General features: G+C 44.2%; 1 protein-coding gene across 1 annotated transcript in view; it reads left to right on the forward strand.

Annotated features, from left to right (window-relative positions):
• The window catches only part of thsd4 (thrombospondin type 1 domain containing 4), a gene marked incomplete at both ends in the record, with an annotated part of 77,068 nt that overhangs the window by 7,667 nt on the left and 49,388 nt on the right, over positions 1-20,013 (forward strand). Inside the window, one exon of the mRNA XM_080730133.1 lies at positions 2,218-2,354. Within this exon, the coding sequence (XP_080586259.1) occupies positions 2,218-2,354 (137 nt within the window). The remainder of the gene's footprint in view (positions 1-2,217; positions 2,355-20,013) is intronic.

Here is a 20,013-nt window from a genome sequence, read left to right on the forward strand (position 1 = left end):
TTCCATACAGTACACAATAATAACATATACGTTGGTGTGAAATGTAATCTTTAACCAGTGATTACCTTTTCCAGCATGCAGGAAATACATAAAGAGAGTTTTGCATTCTTAGTTATCCCGTTTCTATAGATTTGTCTGCGTAGAGTTACTAAGGCTTTACTAACCTCGCCCACCAGGCTTTCTGAGGGAAAGATCGTTAACAACGGGCGGTTTGATACGGTCTAGGCAGAAACCACAAGCCGAAGAAGCGGCGTCGCTTTGTTTTAGTTCCCTCCGTTTGTTTCCCCAATCCCTATTAAAATGCTCGAGTAGCCTAGTGTAGTCTTGCCAGTGGCAGTCGCTACGAGTTGGAATAAAAGATGCATATACCAAACACATTTTTCAAAAGCAAAACTACGCTGCATCAAGGAGTTTATTAGGTAGGCCCTAAAAGTATGTCCTTGAGCGCAGGGGAATTATTTTGATAGTTCCGGCAAATTGTAGTCCTTTGAGTACTACAACATGACGTAAAGTGGTTTCCTCTCCCGACCGCATCAAACCTCGAAAAGTGAAGTGATCCCAGACTAAGGCTTTACTTTACAGATGATAAGACATGCTAAAATGGGGTTCAAAAGCACATGAACTGGCAAACAACACTAGGCAAAACAAAGCTGTGTAAATGTTTGTATGTTCAAATGTTTTTTAAGACGTGATTTCAAGGATGAGGCTGATGTTACTGATGAATCACTGATGACACAGACAGCAGGGGCCTGGCTGGGAGGGGCCCAGTCACCTTTAACCCTTAACCCAGACTTAGAAATGACCAGGGGCTGAGGGGTCCATCCAGTTAACCACTTTCAACCTGGCGTCCCTATTTTGGTCATGGCATTAGAGGATAAAGATTTCAAAATCTTATATAAAGTATAAAAATAAGACTTATGATGTTAGTCAATGTCACCATTACAGTAAAATTAGCTCACATCTCCGCAGTCTTTTTATTGAGACTTGCATGACGTTCTTTAGGGTTCCTATCCACAGTATGTGGACCATCAGTACTGTGACGTAAATGTGCTGACAGTATTGACCCCCAGAGTTGCCACTAGCAGGTGAATTATGGTAGGAGCTTGAAATATCCAACCATCAGAACAGCTCATGTAGGCATTGTTTCATTGTTAACATGAATGCTCCTGTTGCTAGCCACTCGCCCCTCCTTAAACAGACCAAACACAGGGCCACCCCTGGCTTTTTGATCCACTTTGGTGATGAGTTTGACCTTTTAAGGTCACATGTCATGTTGCCAAATCAAAGACCATTGTGACTTCCTATTTGGAAAACATGTCTCTGTGGAATATGTGTGATTTTGACCAATGACCTCGACCCACAAAGCTTTGAACCCTGCCCATTATCAATGGGATAATGGCTACGCGGAATGACCTGAAAGTTTCCGCAAAGTTGGGCAATCAGTCCCTAGAATAGATTACCTGATTAGATTTTGGGGTTAGTTGGGTCAAGGTCAAAGGTCACAAATAGAGTCTAAATAGTTTTTGGCCATAACATCTTCAAACTTAATGCATTAACAAAATAGGTCTAACCTACCTACCTCGACACATAAAAGCAATTATTTGTTCTTTTACAGCTGATGGAGTTTGTTGTGCCCGGTAATCCACTTTGATCGCCCATCTGCGTGTTTGGGTGAACTCCTAGCAGTGTTCAAACAACAACAGACAAGCAGTGCTAGTAGTGGAAACTAATAAGGCCACATGCGCAAAAGAAAACGCATGTGTTCTTCAGCATGGGCAATACTTAAAAGAAAATGTCTAAAGGTTTCTAACTCAGTTCCAGCAGTGAGCTCTGACAATCATCTGACACCTGTCATCCTTTACTAGACAGATTTTACCTGGCATCCCCCCGTTTCAATGTACAGATTATTCTGTTTTAATAATAATAATAATGAATTGCATTTTTATAGCGCTTTTCTAAGCAAGTTGCGAACTCAAAGCGCTTACAATGGTTCATTCATTCATACATTGGGAGGTGAAGCTACACTTGGATATTGTATTGTTTAGATTCTAGACTGGTGCTAGGTTCTTGGTTTACCTATATGATCCTAGATTACTGAGGCACTACACTGTCTCTCTGCATTTGATGTATGTATTTATTTACCTTGCTTACAGTAAATTGCTCTGGATAAAGAGTGACTGCTAAATGCCTAAATTCTATATTGGTTGTTGTCTACAGTTCCTGGGGACCAGCACTGTGAGCTGAACTGTAGGGCTATCGGCTTCAGGTTCTATGTTCGACAGGCAGACAGAGTGATCGACGGGACTCCATGTGGCCAGAATGAGACATCAGTGTGTGTGGCGGGAAAGTGTCAGGTAGGGTGCTTTTTCCTTGTCTTTTTCGAGGTTCTTGGTTGGCACGCATACTCTTGTTCAGCAACACAGTGCTGTCACAGTCATACACACGTTTCAGAACCGGCATCTGCCCAGGAACACCACAGGGTATCACTGTTGGTCACAAATCTGCTTCACAGGTGTGTTTATGGTCCAAGTGCATTTTGTACAAGGAGACCTTGGTAATAGTTTGTTGACAAGCTCTTTTCCTTTACCCTCCAAAGTGCTACACTCTTCCACTAGGTTAGTCTTTTTTTGAGCGGTGGTCACACCGTCTCCTATACGTGGCCGACGGCCGTGTGTGTGGGTATGTATGCGTCCGTCCGTCCGTCCGGCCGTCCGGCCGTGTATGTAGCCTGGCAGTACCTTTTCTGACCACACATGTTAAGGGAGGGGCGCTGTTGTTCACACACACACACACACACACACACACACACACACACACACACACACACACACACACACACACACACACACACACACACACACACACGGGGGGGGAGGGGGGGGGTTGGTGGGTAAACCACCGCTCAGTTCACACGGGTGTGATTTTTATTCTCTCATTAGAAATTAAAAGATTATTGAATCGAAATGACAAGAATGATGATTTGGTCCCATATAACTTTCATCAGATGTCTCAAAGATCATATGGTAAACATCATCCATCCATCAATCCATCTTCAACCGCTTATCCGGAATCCATTTGCGGGGGTAACAGTTCCAACTGAGACTTCCAGATTTCCTTATCCCGAGCAACTTCCTCCACTCCCTCAGGGAGTATACCGAGGCATTCCCAAGCCAATTTGGAGATATAATCCTTCCATCTGGTCTTTGGTCTGCCACGGGGTCTCCTCCCAGTGGGACGTGCATCGAGGACCTTCCTAGGAAGGCGCTCGGGGGGCATCCGTACTAGATGCTCGAACCACCTAAGCTGACTCCTTTCCAAGTGTAGGAGCAGCGGTTCTACTCCAAGTCTCTCTCTGAGACCTATCTACCTATCTCTAAAGGAGATACCAGCCACCCGTCTGAGGAAACCCATTTCGGCCGCTTGCACCCGTGACCTTATACTTTCGGTCATGACCCACACTTCATGACCATAGGTGAGAGTAGGAACGAAGATTGCTCGGTAGACAGAGAGCTTTGCCTTCCGGCTCAACTCTTTTTTCTTCACAACTGTTATTTTATTATTTAAACCTTTTTCTTCTTCTTTTTGAGCGGTGGTCACACCGTCTCCATAGCGTGGCCGTGTGTGTAGGTATGTTTGTTTGTTAGTTAGTTTGTTTGTATGTGGGTGGGTCTGTATGTAGCCTCAAGCCTGTGTAGTACCTTTTCTGACCACACATGTTAAGGGAGGGGCGCTGTTGTCCAGGCCACACACACACACACACACACACACACACACACACACACACACACACACACACACACAGGGGGGGGGGGGGGACCACCGCTCAGTTCACACGGGTGTGATTTTCTTTTACTGGGAGAGTGTACCCTGTTTTTGTTCTAGGCTGCACCACTTCTCACATTGTTTGCCCATGAAGCCAGTGTTGCCAGGTTTTGCGAGAGAATCAAGCAAAGAGGTCTTTGAAAAGTTCAAGCCCAAAAGAAGCGACATACTGTACATGAGCACTTAAAACCTACTGTATATACATCGGCTATTTCAAAATAGCCGATCTACAATCTCACACTGTGTTGCATCACAATGCGTTATGAGCTTGTAGATTTTTTTTTTTTTATCTCAATATATATATTTCTTGAATATTCTTTTTAACATTTTATATACACAAATCTTATATGGGGGTCACTGGCACAAAATACTTTCAGATGGGGGTTTGTGGATGAATACATATTCATTTACATATGATTTCTTCATAATCATCTACAAGCTCACAACAGAACACACCAAAGTGCGAAAAGTTGAGAGCTCGTAGATTTGTTATTTTTGCTACTTTAAATTATTTGGTTTCTTTGCCACCTACAGTATACAAGCCCAAAATAGGGACACCAGGTTGCAAGTGGTTAAAGTCTGTCTGTGGGTTTTTATAAATATTTAACCAATACAAATTATCATTAAGAAGAGATTGAGACTACACTTAATAATTACATTGTATACATTGGAACACAGGTTCTTTTCCCCCCCCCATTTCTTGAAAAGTTTTTTGAAAATAGACAGCTATTTAATACAGTTTATCACCAGGAGAGGGCAGCAGAGGATAATAGTGGTGCTTCTGTAAAGGAATGAGGCAAATAATATGGAAGCTTTTTCACTCTTGGAACAAAGCATAGTATCTGGGATCTCAATGAGGAGACACATCTATCCCTCTATCCTCATATTTAATATGCAGCACTAAAAGAACACCTATGCACACAGGGGATTGGCTGAAACATAAGTCCCCCTGCATGAGTCTCTAATGTGCCTTTAACTGGCTCAGTATCCCACATGCTGAATACATTTTAGCCCCCTTTTGATCAGGATTTAGCTCTAGGAAATATGTCGGGGGCTTTCAGCGTGACTCGAAGTCCTGCTTCTGAATGAACTCCAGCCAAATCCGTCCACTCCAAGTCCTTCTTTAGTTTCCCTGCATCACAGTGGGACATGCTGACCTCTGCCTGTTAACCCCCTTTGTGTTTCCCATGCTCTGTAATCCAGTGCAGATCTTTACCGTATTAATATTTAATCAAAACACAAAGTCCTCTGATCTTTTACATTATATTGGGCCTGATGTAATCTCGACTTGTAATTCAGACAACATTATGATTCATCAAGGGGCAATGATCTCACCACAGCTAAGGTCTCCTTTCTTTTTTTCTTCTTCTTGGAATTCTCTGCTTTATTCTGATTGCAGAGTCAGTGTAGAGAGAGGTAACACCAAGGGCAGAGAGAGAAGGGAGACAGGTGATGCGGCCGGTCGGATTCAAACCTTGTTCTCACAAGGAGCATGTGGACTGACTGGTTGAGCTGCCAGGCTCACCAGCTCTCCTTTCTTTAACCACTTAAGCCCCATTTTAGTCAGATACTTTCATCAAGATGAAACACAATGATATTGGCCTTGTTTTTGGTGGTGTGGCTCTGCCCCTGTGATACTAGAGATTAATCTGTGCAAAGCATGACACACACTCTGAGATCACAACCCAACCTTGTCTTTGCCATGACATATACACCCGGGTGTAAAAGAGCCACATTGGCCCTTCCACCCTGGGTGCAAATTACATTGTTTGCTATGGACACCTGGATGCTAAATAGCATCATCTGCATCAGTGTACACACTGTACACACAGCAGCACTCTCTCTCTCTCTCTCTCTCTCTCTCTCTCTCTCTCTCTCTCTCTCTCTCTCTCTTTCTCTCTCTCTCTCTCTCTCTCTCTCTCTCTCTCTCTCTCTCTCTCTCTCTCTCTCTCTCTCTCTCTCTCTCTCTCTCATATAAATACATATACTGTATACATACATACATACATACATACATTGAGCAATTATTCAATCAGTTCTTGGCGTATGATTATTCTAGCTTTTAGAAGTCAGCATGTTGGGGCCCATCCTGTCAGATTATTAAGAGGCTGTTGTAAATTGTGCTTGAAGACCAAAGCTCGATGATGACATAAGCCAAAGAAACAGCTGCTCTTCATGCCTTTAGACATCTTTTTTTTGTCTTACCCCGGATGACAAAATTAATGCAATAACATTCATTTCTCTGCCTTTCTCTGTTGCCATCTTTAAGAAGTCAGCTTTTCAGAAAACAAACAAACCGTAAAACAGTTTTTTACATGCATTTTTTGAATGGCTTTCTTGAGCCCCAGGCCAGGGTGATGAACCTTGTTCTGTCTTGACTGTGTAAAAACACTCATTGACCCCCAGGGTCTGTATTTAGTCCTCTCCTTTTTTCCGCTCTACGTCAAATCTCTTTGCCGAAAATAGCCTATCAAGCTCATGCACTGTGAGCTTGTAGATCAGCTATTTTCACCAAATGTTTGCCACACAGAATAGGAGGAACGCTGTAGAGTTCATGTCATGTCTGTGGTTAAGAGGTTTTTCCACTACAAACAGTAAATTGTGCCATGCTTTTATTCAAGCTCTCAGTCTTGATCAGATGTAGACGCTGTTGCATGAGGTTGCAGTTTGTCTTCAGCCAGACCTTGTCTTTTTCTGTGACATGAATTTGCTCTACAGAAAGCAGACCTCCACTACTGCTGCTGTGTTTATGAGCTCAGGGCTGTGTGTGTGTGTGTGTGTGTGTGTGTGTGTGTGTGTGTGTGTGTGTGTGTGTGTGTGTGTGTGTGTGTGTGTGTGTGTGTGTGTGTGTGTGTGTGTGTGTGTGGGGGGGGGGGGGGTGGTTGTTGGGGGCGGGGGGCGGCGGGGTTGTTAGGTTTCAAATATGTGTACTGGAAATACCCATAGCACTAATGTAAATTAAGTATGTTATACAGCATTTTTGTCTCCACCATGCTGAAAGGCATGGCCGAGATGTTTTGCCCCCTGTCCATCCGTCCGTCCGTCCGTGTGTCCGTCCGTCCGTGTGTCCATCCGTCCGTGTGTCCGTCCGTGTGTCCATCCGTCCGTGTGTCCGTCCGTCCGTCCGTCCGTCCGTCCGTCCGTCCGTCCGTCCGTCCGTCCGTCCGTCTGTCTGTCTTACCAGCAAATCTCTGGCACCATTGGCCAGGGAGTGTGTGCCCAAACTGTGCACACACTCCCTGGATGCCAATTCAGAACCTCTGCCCCACATTTCTCACATGGGCCTGTTCTATTGCCACCATGAGATCAACTTGGATCTGTCCGGAGATTGGCTTCCAAAGTTTGCAGGATTGCTCAGTTTTGAACAAAATGGCTCAAATCATGAACACGGCGTGCAATTTTGGTGAATTGAGCACACAAATTCCCACAAGGCCTCGGACGGAATGTCTCTTAAACATTTCGCATTTCACATTGTCCTATTGTGCCGGTGGTTTTCTTTGCTATATGATACAGCACTGCTGCTGAATGAACAGCTCTAGATCCTAAAAAGTAAGTTTTGGATAGGTTTCCACCCGACAGAGACGATTTACCAGTAAGTACCACTCTTGCCACAGGTCCAAGAATCCTTTTGAGGCATTTAGCCTGTATTCATGTTCACAACAGCTCGAGTACAGCAGTAGAACAATCTATAGTGGTTGGCTGTGTGGTCCCCGGTGCTTCTCCTAGACTGCGAGATGAGTAACAGCCTAGCTAAGCCTGTTTGACCTTTGACCTGGGCTGCTACTGCATGCCTCCATCTCATGTTCCCGGTTCTGACCCACTGAGACCCTCCACTTGGTCTGAAACAGCAGGTCCGTCAGGTTTTATGGCCCAAACCAACCAGTCATGGTTTCCGTATACTGTAGGATGATGTCCGAAGGTTGGGCAAATCTCCAGTGAGCCGTGGTGCACTTGGTGGTTGGTTCCACCACTTGCTATACTTTAATGTCGGTTCTCGGTTTCAGATCCTTTTACAGGTTTGAAACATTAGAGCTACATGTCAACCACTCTCTCTGTCCCATGTTATATGAGGCAAATCAAAAAGGCCTCTAGTATGCATGCTCAACAATTACAGTAGGCCTACAGTATGTCTTCGTAGGGCAGCATCACCAGGGGCATAGTTCCGCCGATTTAAAACGAATCCAATACGGAACTAAAACTTCCTATGTTTGGCCGCTAGTTGCACTGTTTTCCCCCCGCAAGGTACCAAAAAGAATTTGTCTACATTGGACCCCATTCGCTTTCCCCTTTGATTTTCGAACCATAATACACGTTGTCATAAATACTTTATGGTTCCTGTCGCTAGTGAAAAACTCCCTTTCAATCACCATGATATGCGTTTTGAGCAAATATGGTCCCATTTATGTTAAACTTGATGATAAATTTGCGGGGGGAGTGGCCAACTAAGCTGATACCAGCCGGCTGTGTTCTTCTTCGTGTGCTGTATTTCGGGAGGCTCCGACCACATTCTCCCATGTATCCCTGCGGTTCCACGTGACCGTTGGCAGCCAATAGCATTCCTTGTGATACCTGGGGTACCTTTCAAACAATGATGGCGACACCCATACAAGGGACAAAAAAAAACTAATTTCCACAGCATAGAAAGCAATGGCTTCGCACCGTCCATATTTTTCTACAGTCTATGAGCATCGCATGGCAACTTGACTCCATATTGCTCTGAAAAAGATTGTTGTACAGTAGATAATATGGAAAGGGGATTTGTCCGTTTTCCTCTCAGATGATGAAAATTACAGTTTACACTCCTATGCATGTGACCTGTGAACTTTCCGTCGTTCCATTCAGTAGAGCCCTGCGCTTACTCACAGGCAGACAGGCCACATCCTGGATGTAACGGAGCTTTGCAGGCTAAACAGTTGCTCACTGTTTTTCGGGACGCTCGGCTATCTTTGTGTGCCAGGACTTTGCTTTCCGTCACGATTTGTCCTTCCTCAGCTGTGCTGCGGAGAACCTCCAAGGAACTGAGTCAAAGAACTGCTGAGTATAGCATTGTATGCTCCATTGGCTAGCTAAATGCACAGCTGATTAAATAAATAGTTTTGGACATGCAGTCTGAGGTGTATTGCTTATTAGACAAATTGTCAGTGTTTGGAAACTTGCATGACTATGCTGTTTGTCAGTACATTGGACAATAACAGCATTCTGTCATTGTTGTTTACGGTCTCTAGAATACAATGGAGTGGATAGTTTGTTTTTACAAACTTTTCTTTTCTCACAAGCATTGCATTCCACAGTGCTGATAGAAATCTCACTCACATCTATAGAACAAATCCTCTGAGCTTTATTCTTTCCTGGTGGCTTCTGTGTTTTTGTTGCTGTACAGCAAATCCATGCAGGAAAGGAAATTAACATGAGCCTTTAGGTATGAACATCATGAGGGACCATAGCACCAGACTTAAAGGCAACCTGTAAGACATCAGACTCCTCAACAATATCTCTTGGAAATCAGATGGTTCCCAGTGTAATCCCCGCTCCACTTGGCATCATATCGAAGTGTCCTTGAGCAAGACATTGAACCTCCAGCTGCATCTGATGAGCAGATTGATGCCTCGTGTGGTGGCCCCCACCAACAGTGTGTGTGTGTGTGTGTGTGTGTGTGTGTGTGTGTGTGTGTGTGGGGGGGGGGGGGGGGGGGGGGGGGGGGGTAATGTAATCTGTAATCTATAAATGCCAGGGGTCATCAATGTGTCCATACACAGACACACCCGTGGCGAGACTTGCCCTGTGGCACATTTTAGTTTTTTGATCCAATTCATGTTTTTTGACCCAATTCATGTTCTTATTTTGATCATAAGACCCGATTACTGAATGTAATTTTCCAGGTATTCTTCAGAATATGTAAGACACTGATTTACTATGACACTATGGCACATTAGGAGTACACTAGGACAGTGGTTCTCTACCTTTTTTTTTACCGATTTCCCACTGGTGTGCATTCCCAGTTTGAAGTTGTCTGGCATGCCCATATATGGGCACATCGGTTGGGTTGGTTCTGGACAGCCGCCTCCGAGCGATTTAACACACGCTCCGAGTTTGAAGTCGGTTGGTCGAATGGTTCTCGAGATACGTGAACTATACTGCAGTGCAGATGCACATGAAGACGGAAGGACAGCCAGAGATTTGGCGCATTTTTAGAAGGATATACAAAATGCTTGTCCTACAAGTCTGATCCGAACACATCTTTTTGCCTATCTCTCAGATCATTTATGTCCACAATACACACATGTCCTACATTTCAAGACAGAGGTCAGAGTGGGTTACCTTCTGTAGTCTGGTAGCCCTGAAGCAGTTAGTGTCTTCTGTCTTAAGTTCTTCAGTGCCCACTAACAGTTTTGGTGAATATGTGAGGCCTGCTACCTTTCAGTCATCAGCTCACAGCAGGAATTTACCTGTCTGCCTGGCACTAGAATCAACCTACAAGTAATCACTCAGCCTGTCTAACTCCAGGCCAATACCAGCGCAAACTCCATCTGAGCGATGGATAAAAACTCGCAAAGGTCTCTGTAGGACAGTCGGCTGTCTTTTAACAGTGGAAAGACTGAGGCCTTCCCTAGAATCACATGTTTCAGGTGAAAGCTTTTCCTGTGACTCCGGCAGCAGGACCCTGGGCACACGTGCCAGCCCTTTTGCGTTAAGGAGGAAAACCCGGATCACATCCACCGAAAACCCTGAATGCGGTTACTCATTTCAGATGAACGCTTGAAAAGAAAGCTCCCTTTATGGTGGGAATTCCATTGAGCTGCGATCTCTCTCTCTTTATGCCAAGGAAGTGCATTTGAGAAGGGTGTGTGTGTGTGTTTTTAAAGGGCGATCTCCGACCACACACTTTTCTGCTGGCAGTGGCAGGCCCTGGAGAGGCTGAAACCATATCTGGCCTGGATTTGTACGGTTCCAGGTTCAATAGCCTGGGGCTGCTCTGACTGCTCAGCAGATAATAATGAAGATATAAAACGCTACTCAACACTACTATACCAATTTAATGGAGTGAGTGAAAAAAGTTTGGGTCCGGTGCCTATCTCGAATTTGGATTACTGATGGAATGATATTTTCTAAAAAGGGCAAAATCTTGAAATCAATTTGAAATCAATTTGAGATAATTTAACTTAGCAAACAAAGAAATAAAACAAAACACAATAATTTTTGATAGAAAAAATACTTAAAGTATATTACAATTTAACAATTTTGCTGCCAAAAAAATACCCCTTTGTACCCCTTCTCTGCCATGCCCGTAGAACCCGGAGATTTAATAAGCTTTAATTAAAAACATTTTTTTTGTCGAAGCGGAACTAAAATAGGCCGGAACTAAAGCTCCGTGATCGGTTTCTACACGGACACATTATTGAGCGGACCACTTATCATTGAGCCCCTGGCTGTGTCCGAAATGCAGAACACGTTCCCTACTCCCTAACCCTAAATGAGGGATCCAGATGTAGTGTACTACAGTAGTGAACAAATCGGACACTACCCCGTCGCCATCTGGTTGCGTCATCGCTGTCGCACAGTTAAAACACTCTAGCGCTGGCTTTTGGAGCAGTAAATAATAGCCGATCTACAAGCTCTCAACAGGGGGCGAAGCGACGCGTTGTGAGCTTGTACATCAACTCCCCAATGTGGATTGGAAATAACATACCAACATGTTGCGTTGTTATTATGAGAAATAGGCCAAATATAATTATGTTTTTATTCATCACAATTCAATAAAATAATGTTAAAAAATGTATAGGCCTATATATATTTTTTAAATTGTATTCATTCATTGGTGAATCAATGAATGAATAATGTTTATGCCACATTCATTTGTCTCACATGCAGACATACACCCATGTTTGTGATAAAATAGGTTATTCTTGCTAATTTAAATAACATTATTTTATCATGATTATTATCAGCTGTGGAAGGTTGGGAAGAAAAGATCGAAAAACAAAAGCCTCCAGCGTCTATTCTCGTATATTCTCTTCATAAACAACTTTAGAGCTGTTTTCATCATTAAATGATGAAAAGCAAATTTTGTTCTCTGGTGACAATGCTGTGGACAGTTGTTTTCTTTAGCCGGTGGTTCTGCTACGAGCGGTTCTGTTGCGTTTGCTCAGCAACAGGTGCTACGCCTCCTGCCATGCAGAGACGCAGAGACGAACCTGCAGTGTGCGTGTGCGCGTGCACACCGCATGTGCGTGCTCAAAGCGCGAGACAGCGGCCGCAGCGCAGTGCATTGTGGGGCGGCAGGGCTTGAATAGCGCTTGAATAGTGACCATCGAATGCTCACTACAAATCCAAATGCATTGTGGGATACTTCAGTACACTATATTAGGGTACAAAAATGCTCACTATACATTCGGACACTAGTTCAAAATGGCGGAGCCCCCTTTTAGTACACTACATTAGAGAATAGGGTGGATTTCGGACGCAGCCCCTGAACCGGAAGCTGATGGTCCGTCGTCTATTTTGGCCCGTTAGCTTTCTGTATAAACTCCGCGGCTTACAGATGGAGAACGGATTGATCAATTGAAAAAATTTCAACGGATTTGAGAAGCTGATGGAATACGCGAACACACGATGCATAGCAGTGTCCGATCACGCACGATGGGAACTGGATGAGCGCCAACGTTAACAGGTAGGAGAAGCCGGCAGTGAAAGACATAGAGAAATCTCCGGGCTCTACGGCCGTAAACTAAGAATGAGTTAATATATGAAAAGACATTTAACTTTATATACTGAACAAACAAACAAAACGTAAAAACTCACAAACTGAACGTAACCACTTAAGCCCTATGAAATAATGAAAAGCCAATTTACAACGTGTTGTGGTTCACTGTGAACTTGTAGATCTACTATGTTTGATGTCTAAGGTAAAAAATCAGGACTACAAAATTGCAGATATTGTAAAAAAAAAGTAAAATAAATAAGTAAAATAATGGCTTGATACTGTATATCGGCCAAACTGATATATCTGTCGGGCGCTAGCCCACACCTGTGCATGCAGTTCACACAATGTCTCTCTTGACCATATTATTTTTGTTGGACACTGATGCAAGCCTGACAATATTAAATAAATGATATAAAATCTCTTGTCACACCTTTAAGGCACATTTAAGATCCTCTTGTTGAGGTGAAAAATGTTTTAACAATGATATTGCATTGTACAGGCGGAGTGGCTCTGTTCCTGTGATGCTCCAGTTATCGAGAACGTCTCTGTCTGGTGGAAACCATACGTCCAAAACTATTACTTTTCAGGATTCAAATTCCAACATGGCTGTTCTGGCAGGCTTGTCGGACAAACAACAACTCCAGTAAAGAAATGTATTTTATTTTATATTGGCGCTGAAATTTGGCCCGTCAACACAAACTGTCTGTGCTTACACAGTTAGCCAGTAAACTCTTATTGTGCTGTCCTCTTTCTCTCAAGAATTCTATTTCTATTTCCCAGGAGAACTTGTTCCTTGTCAGTGCTAAGGTGCTAAGGCCCTGTGTGCTGAGAGAGGCCAGCTTGTGTGGCTCGGCCGGCTTTACACTGCAGTCAAATCCAGCCCAAATCCGATTTGGTTCTCAGATCTGATCTTTTGGCCCGACTTTTCACACTGCATTTGCAAGTGACACAGATCTGATCTGTGCGTTCTGACTGATTTTAACAGCGTCAGCCCAAAGCTGCCCTGCGTCTACATATCTGCTTTGGTTACCGTGGTAACGACGTCGGCGTCATGACGTCACGTCACAACGTTGACGCTAGTTGATCACATGTTCAGGAAATGCGACATAACAGACAAGCGACAACAAAAACTTTTTCTCTCCTTTTCTTCACTCTTGTGTTTCGCTCTTCTCTCTGGTTGTATCTATTTAGCTCACGTGTTTTCTCTCTCCTCTCTTGTTTTTCTCATGTGCTCAGCGTGCTGTAATATGCGCTGTAATCAAATAGTAAATAATCGCGCTCTGTAATGACGTCGGGGCTCCGCGCTCGGGTTGCGCAGCACAAGTGACGCTTGGCCAGTTTGATGTGGCTTGCATGTGACCTGCATATAACTCAATGGGGTGGATGTGGTTGCTGCTTTCAGACTGAGTCAGATGTCCTCAGATCCGATATGGATCGGATTTGAAACTACCTCTGGATGTGGTTTTTCAAAATCGGATTTCATGTGACATGAATGTGACCTGTCTGGATTTAGACTATTTAAAAAAAATCGGATTCCACTTTTGATGTGACTCAGATCTGATTCAGGTCAGATTTTAGTGGCAGTGTAAAGCCGGCCTAAGGGTCTGGTGAGCCCGGTGTCGGAGCTCCAGGCTGCTGGCTCCTTGACAGCACGGCCCAGGCTAAACCGGGACTCAGGCTCAAAGTTATCCTGTGTACCTAGGCCACAGCCAAGCCTTTCCCTCCTCACTCCTCTCCTCTGACAGCTGCATCTGTTTTAGGCATTCCCAAGCATGGTGGACAGGCCAACTTGTTAAAAGGGGGATGAGAGCTCTGATATATGGCTGAACTGGCACAGACTGGCGGAGAGATCACAACCCTGTCTCTGTAACGACAGACCCCAGCAGCAAGCCTCCTGTGTGCTGCCTACCCTCTTCTGCATAAGGATGGAAACCAATGCTAGCCATTTATTTTATACTTTATAGAGCAGTGATTATCAACCTTTTTAATTTCAGGGAGTTTGATATGCGTTTAGCCACAGACCCCAAGATTTGTCATCCCTGGGACCTAATCTACCGTGTACAATCTGTGTTAATTTGACTCTCAGAGTTACAGATGTGTAAGGGTTCATTTGGACCCCTTGGTGGTCCCTGGACCCCACGTTGAGAACCAGTGTTGTAGAGCACAGCTTGATGTGCGACTGTGCCTTTGACCATTCTGGTCCTCACTATTGTTTGTATTGGTGGCAATCGTTTTTTATTTTTATTTTATTGTATTATTGATAAACAATAGTATTTAAGCAGTTACAGTGAATATGATATATGAGGAGAAGCAGCAACATGGTCATTCAGTTGCCTACTGTACTACATACTGTTTATTGTATCTGTGTGTAGTATTGTAAAATGTATATGAACATAAATGTCTTACCCACTTGAACCCTAGTATCTTTATTCTGGGGGGCATTCGACAAAAATAGCAGATTGACGTTTCTGCAATATTTAGTTTAGAGCGAAAACAGGATGGGGCCTTGCATCATGTCAGCCATAATATTGTAATATTAATTCAGTGGTTAAACTCATCTAAAAGGTGAGATTGGCATGGCAAGGCAATTTTGTATAGCATGTTTCAACAACAAGGCAATTCAATGTACTTTACACTAAACGTCTAGCTAAAGAAACACAAATATAAAATGACATTTTACATAACATAACATCATTTCGGTGCAGAAGAGAAAGAAAAATAACTATATACCCAACAGAAAGGTCTTTAGTTGTGTTCTAAAATAAATAAGAGTGGCAGCAGACCTGCAGTTCTCTGGGAGTTGGTTCCAGATATGTGGTGCATAAAAACTGAATGCTGCTTCCCACTTTTATTTTTAGTTTTAGGGATAGAAAACAGACCTTTCTCAGATGACCTGAGAGCTCTGGGTGGTTTATTATATCACGCAAGATTAGGAAATGTATTTTGGCCCTAAACCATTCAAAGCTTTATAGACCAAAAATAGTATTTTAAAATCAATTATTTGCAGCCATTTCCTGACCTCCCTGGCCCCTGGTAGCCCACGGCCGACCCACACTGGCCTCTTCTAGCCCACATGTCACCTGTGCAGGCTTGAGTCCACCAGATAGAGGGGGGGGGGGGGGGGGGTCACACACTTGTTTCTGCGTTGCCTGGTCCTCTCTGAGATGGGAGCGCCCACAGCTCATAAAGTCTGCGTTGTGGAGACAGGGGAGTCTTTAACCCTCTGAGTAGGGCCACGTTGCCTCCTTCACGCTGTGAGAAAGCAAAGTGTCTGCTTTCACTGGGACCTCCAATTGATGTGTTTCCAACACGACGCTGGCTCCGCCCCCTCTGCCTCCTGTCTTTTACATTTGTTCTGCTAATTTCCTCCGAATAAGACTTGTATTTTCTCAGTGGGAATCCCCAGGGCATCTGTGTCTGGCCCAGCGTGACTTTTAACTCTTGTTAAAACGCGAAATCAATAACTCGCTGTAGCGTGTTATTTTTTTGTTTTGAATAATTAGCCTGAGGGAAGGACAATATATCACACAGTTCTGTTTTGACTGGTTTGAGAATATTGTGATTTATGTTAAAAGGAGGGCACAACCCTGCGTGACGAATAGCGCGTGTGCTTGTGGTTGACAGCTGCTGCTGTGTGTGGCTGAATGAGCGAACAGTGCGGTCCTCTCAGGGTCTGTGCTAATGGAGATCCTGGCTGTCCAGGGAAGCCAGAACCAAGCCGCTGAGGCATCCCCAGGTCTCCACAGCCCGGACCTCCATGATCCTTTCCCAGTGATAGGCCGGTGATAGGCTACAAACCAGGGATATACAGAGAATGTTAGAGAGGCAGTGGCTGAAATTTCTAAAGGGGTCTTTTGACGGAAATATCGAAAATAGCAGACCTCCAAGCTCATAACGCGTCGCAGCGCATTGTGGAGGTCGGCTATTTTCGGAGCATGATACCACACTGAACTAAGCATAATCAAGTCAATACTGGAGATGTGGCGTAACGGCATGGATTTCTACACAGAGAGGGCAATTCTTTCAACATAAGACGCTGCATTCAAGTTCAGGAGAGTTTGAAGAAGGCAATTCTCTTGAATGCTACCTTCAGGTATGGCATGGAAAGAGGGTATTTGCATTTCTTTCACCATAGTAAAAATCAAACCTCGGTTTGAAGTGAAGCGGTGAACCTTTATTCTATGTGTTCTAGAGCTATGAACTCATATACATTCGGTTCGAAGTGAAGCGGTATGTGTTCTAGAGCTTCAGAATTCAGAATTCTGAATGAATGAATGATTTTATCTGGAGGGCCGAATTGTCATGTGAAGCTTGACCAATCCTCAAAGTATGGTCTCAATCATCAGACCGGGACGGACACTACATTCTGGAAGTACGGGACAGATAAAACCTGTTCATTCTGGACTGAAATGACCATATATGGACGTGGGGGACACACATGGGACACACATTTACGGACAGATAAAACCTGTTCATTCTGGACTGAAATGACCATATATGGATGTGGGGGACACACATTTACAGACTGATAAAACCTGTTCATTCTGGACTGAAATGACCATATATGCATGAGGGGACACACAAAGCCACTCCTTGGAAGCGGCTTTCACCGTTTCAAAAACTGCATTCATGGTCTGGAGAGGGCACTTTTTACAGAGGGATAAAAGGTCAGGGTCTCAAGCCCCCTTTGATGTCTATGTGTGCACGTGCCTGCTACAAACAATGGTTATTTAATGCAGTGGGAGACAGCAGCTTCAGCCATCCTGAGATAGTGCTGCAGAGGTTCTCAACTCCAGAGATGGGGACCTACCATTGTAATGGTTTTCATTGCCATCTTAAAGGGATATGGAACTTATCCACAGACACACGCTGGCATTAAAACTCCCTTTTATTTATGACCCCTTTTCCTGAGTAAGACGTCTTTGGGGTAAAAATGTTACAAATAAAGGGGGCTTAAATTCCAGTGCTTTCTCATCCTATCATTTACTTTTTCCGTATCCAGCTCCTGCCCGACTAAGGTTTTGGATGTGCACACAACTGTCCTTCAAAGTGCTTTCATTGCAATCTTGTCATTTAATCTTGCAACTGGTTATTCAGTAGTACCAGAAATGATGAATTGGTTATGAACTTGGAGCACAAAATAACCCAGTATAATGTGTACTAGTCCCTTTCATACAATAGCAGTGTTAAATTCTATGCTCTAGTGCTTTCAATGTCCTTTTCCTGCTAGCATTCTGTCAGCTTAGCACTACAGCAGCTGAGCTGGCACTTTGAGTGTTTATGTCAACAGAGAATGGAGAAAACGTTCATATATTTTAGTGTCCATGCACTCTTATTTAACCACGTAAACCCTACACAAGTATATACTGTACTGTACATCCTTTGTTTGACCGGGGGACCCTAGGGGTTTGGCCCCCTTCTTTTCTTTCCCTCTACACCAAATATCTCTGCCAAAAATAGTTAATTATCTCAAAGCTATATTTTATGAGCTTGTACTGTAGATATGCTAATTTGGCTGAAGGTTTTTTCTTTAGTATCAGACATTCTACAAAGCTGTAAAAACATACATAATGTCATTTAATGTATACGGATGGATGGATACAGATGTGATATAAAGTGCCTGGGGATTCTGCATGGCAGGGACGTCCTCCTCCCAGAGCCAAGCTGACCGCATACATAATGATGGAAGACTTAAACACTGATCTATGCTACTCCGACGTCGAGACGGCTGTGCAGACAACATGCATGTCATTGTGGTTGTCAGCTTGGCTTCCTACTTTCATCACCACTTCACTGACTTGACTTGGACCCACGACGTCTCCATTAGGCTCATGCATTCTGACATCCCAGAACCACCCCCCCTGCATCTTGCTTAGCCAGGCGTATATGGGACACCATGTGGGATGTTCCCTCTTCAGCCAGAGCCACTGATTTTGCAAGAGAAACAAGCAACCAGGTCTATTAGAACAAGCCCAAAAGAAGCCACAATACGGCACATGAGGCTGGGTTATTTACATCATATACAACAGTGGTTCTCAACCTTTTCAGGCCGCGACCCTCAAAATAATCATATTTTAACTGGGGACCACCCCACCTTAGGAGCACTAAGAGTTGAGGCATTACATTTTGTATAACACGGTTCTATTGTGAAAATAGCAGCTCGCGTTGTGAGCATGTTCACAGTTTCTGCCTCTAATATTTGACGATTTGGCCAATGTTTAATTTGTCATTTTAGAGTTATTAAAAGGTCCTTAAATTGTCACTTTAGAAATGTGCATACCCTCTATACACTCAAACGTTATGTTGGTTTGTTTACTGTTGAGTGAGAAAACAATGTTGCACATTAAGTTAATCATCTGAGGACCCCCCAAAATAATCTGGGGACCCCCCTGGGGGTCTCAGGTTGAGAACCACTGATATACAATATAGCCAATGAATCTACAAGCCCACAATGCGTCCCAGTGTGACATGGCAACAGGCAACACTGGCCAGAGCCACTGGCTACTCCACTCTGCCACCCTGGATTGGCATGGTCTGGGGCTTGTCTGCTGACGCTCAGGTCCCCCATCAGACAGGCAGAAAGGCAGACAGACAGAGGCATAAAGATAAATGGACTTAGCAAATAATTAGCCATATAGCTAGCAAACCTGGGCTGTTTGGGAGGTTAGGATGTTGGAGCATGGCTCCAGGACAGAGAGCGCCCTCCCCCCTGTGATATCAACTGATTTACGAGGGAATACTATACGGCCGCAGGGCAGGCCTTTATTTTTAGCACTCGGCCGTAACATGGGTCCTGCTCAGGCACACGACGGCTGACAGTGATGGGCTACTTCCTGGGTGGCTGAGTGTCAATTGAACACATAGTTGAGGGTACTTTATGCCTTGGCGCTTTGTTTGGAATGCCGGGCAACATGGGGCACTCACTGTGTGGTCAGTGCTCACTGACCGCATGGAATTTATGCATGGTCAATTGAGTGGTGCCTACTGCCTACTAGGTGCATGTGTGAGACGTGTGTGCATGTTTGTAAGTGTGTGTGTTTAGTGTGTACTGTACTTGTGTACATCTTAATGTTTTATGATTCATAATGTTTCAAGAATTAGAGTTACTGTGTTCGTATTGGTCATACGTGTTTGTATGCGTGCATGCACGTACCGGTATGTATGATTGTGCAAGTATGAGTGTGTGTGTGTGTGTGTGTGTGTGTGTGTGTGTGTGTGTGTGTGTGTGTGTGTGTGTGTGTGTGTGTGTGTGTGTGTGTGTGTGTGTGTGTGTGTGTGTGTGTGTGTGTGTGTGTGTGTGTGTGTGTGTGTGTGTGTGTGTGTGCGTGCGTGCGTGCGTGCGTGCGTGCGTGCGTGCGTGCGTGCGTGCGTGCGTGCGTGCGTGCGTGCGTGCGTGCATGCTCATGCGCACGCGCATGTTTGTGTTTGTGTGTGTGTTGGTGCTGTAGGTGGCCTGCTAGTCAGGGGGTCAGACCTCATATTAAATGACA

The sequence above is a fragment of the Nannobrachium achirus genome, assembly GCF_963921795.1.
Source record: "Nannobrachium achirus genome assembly, chromosome: 7".
Taxonomy (NCBI): Eukaryota; Metazoa; Chordata; class Actinopteri; order Myctophiformes; family Myctophidae; genus Nannobrachium; species Nannobrachium achirus.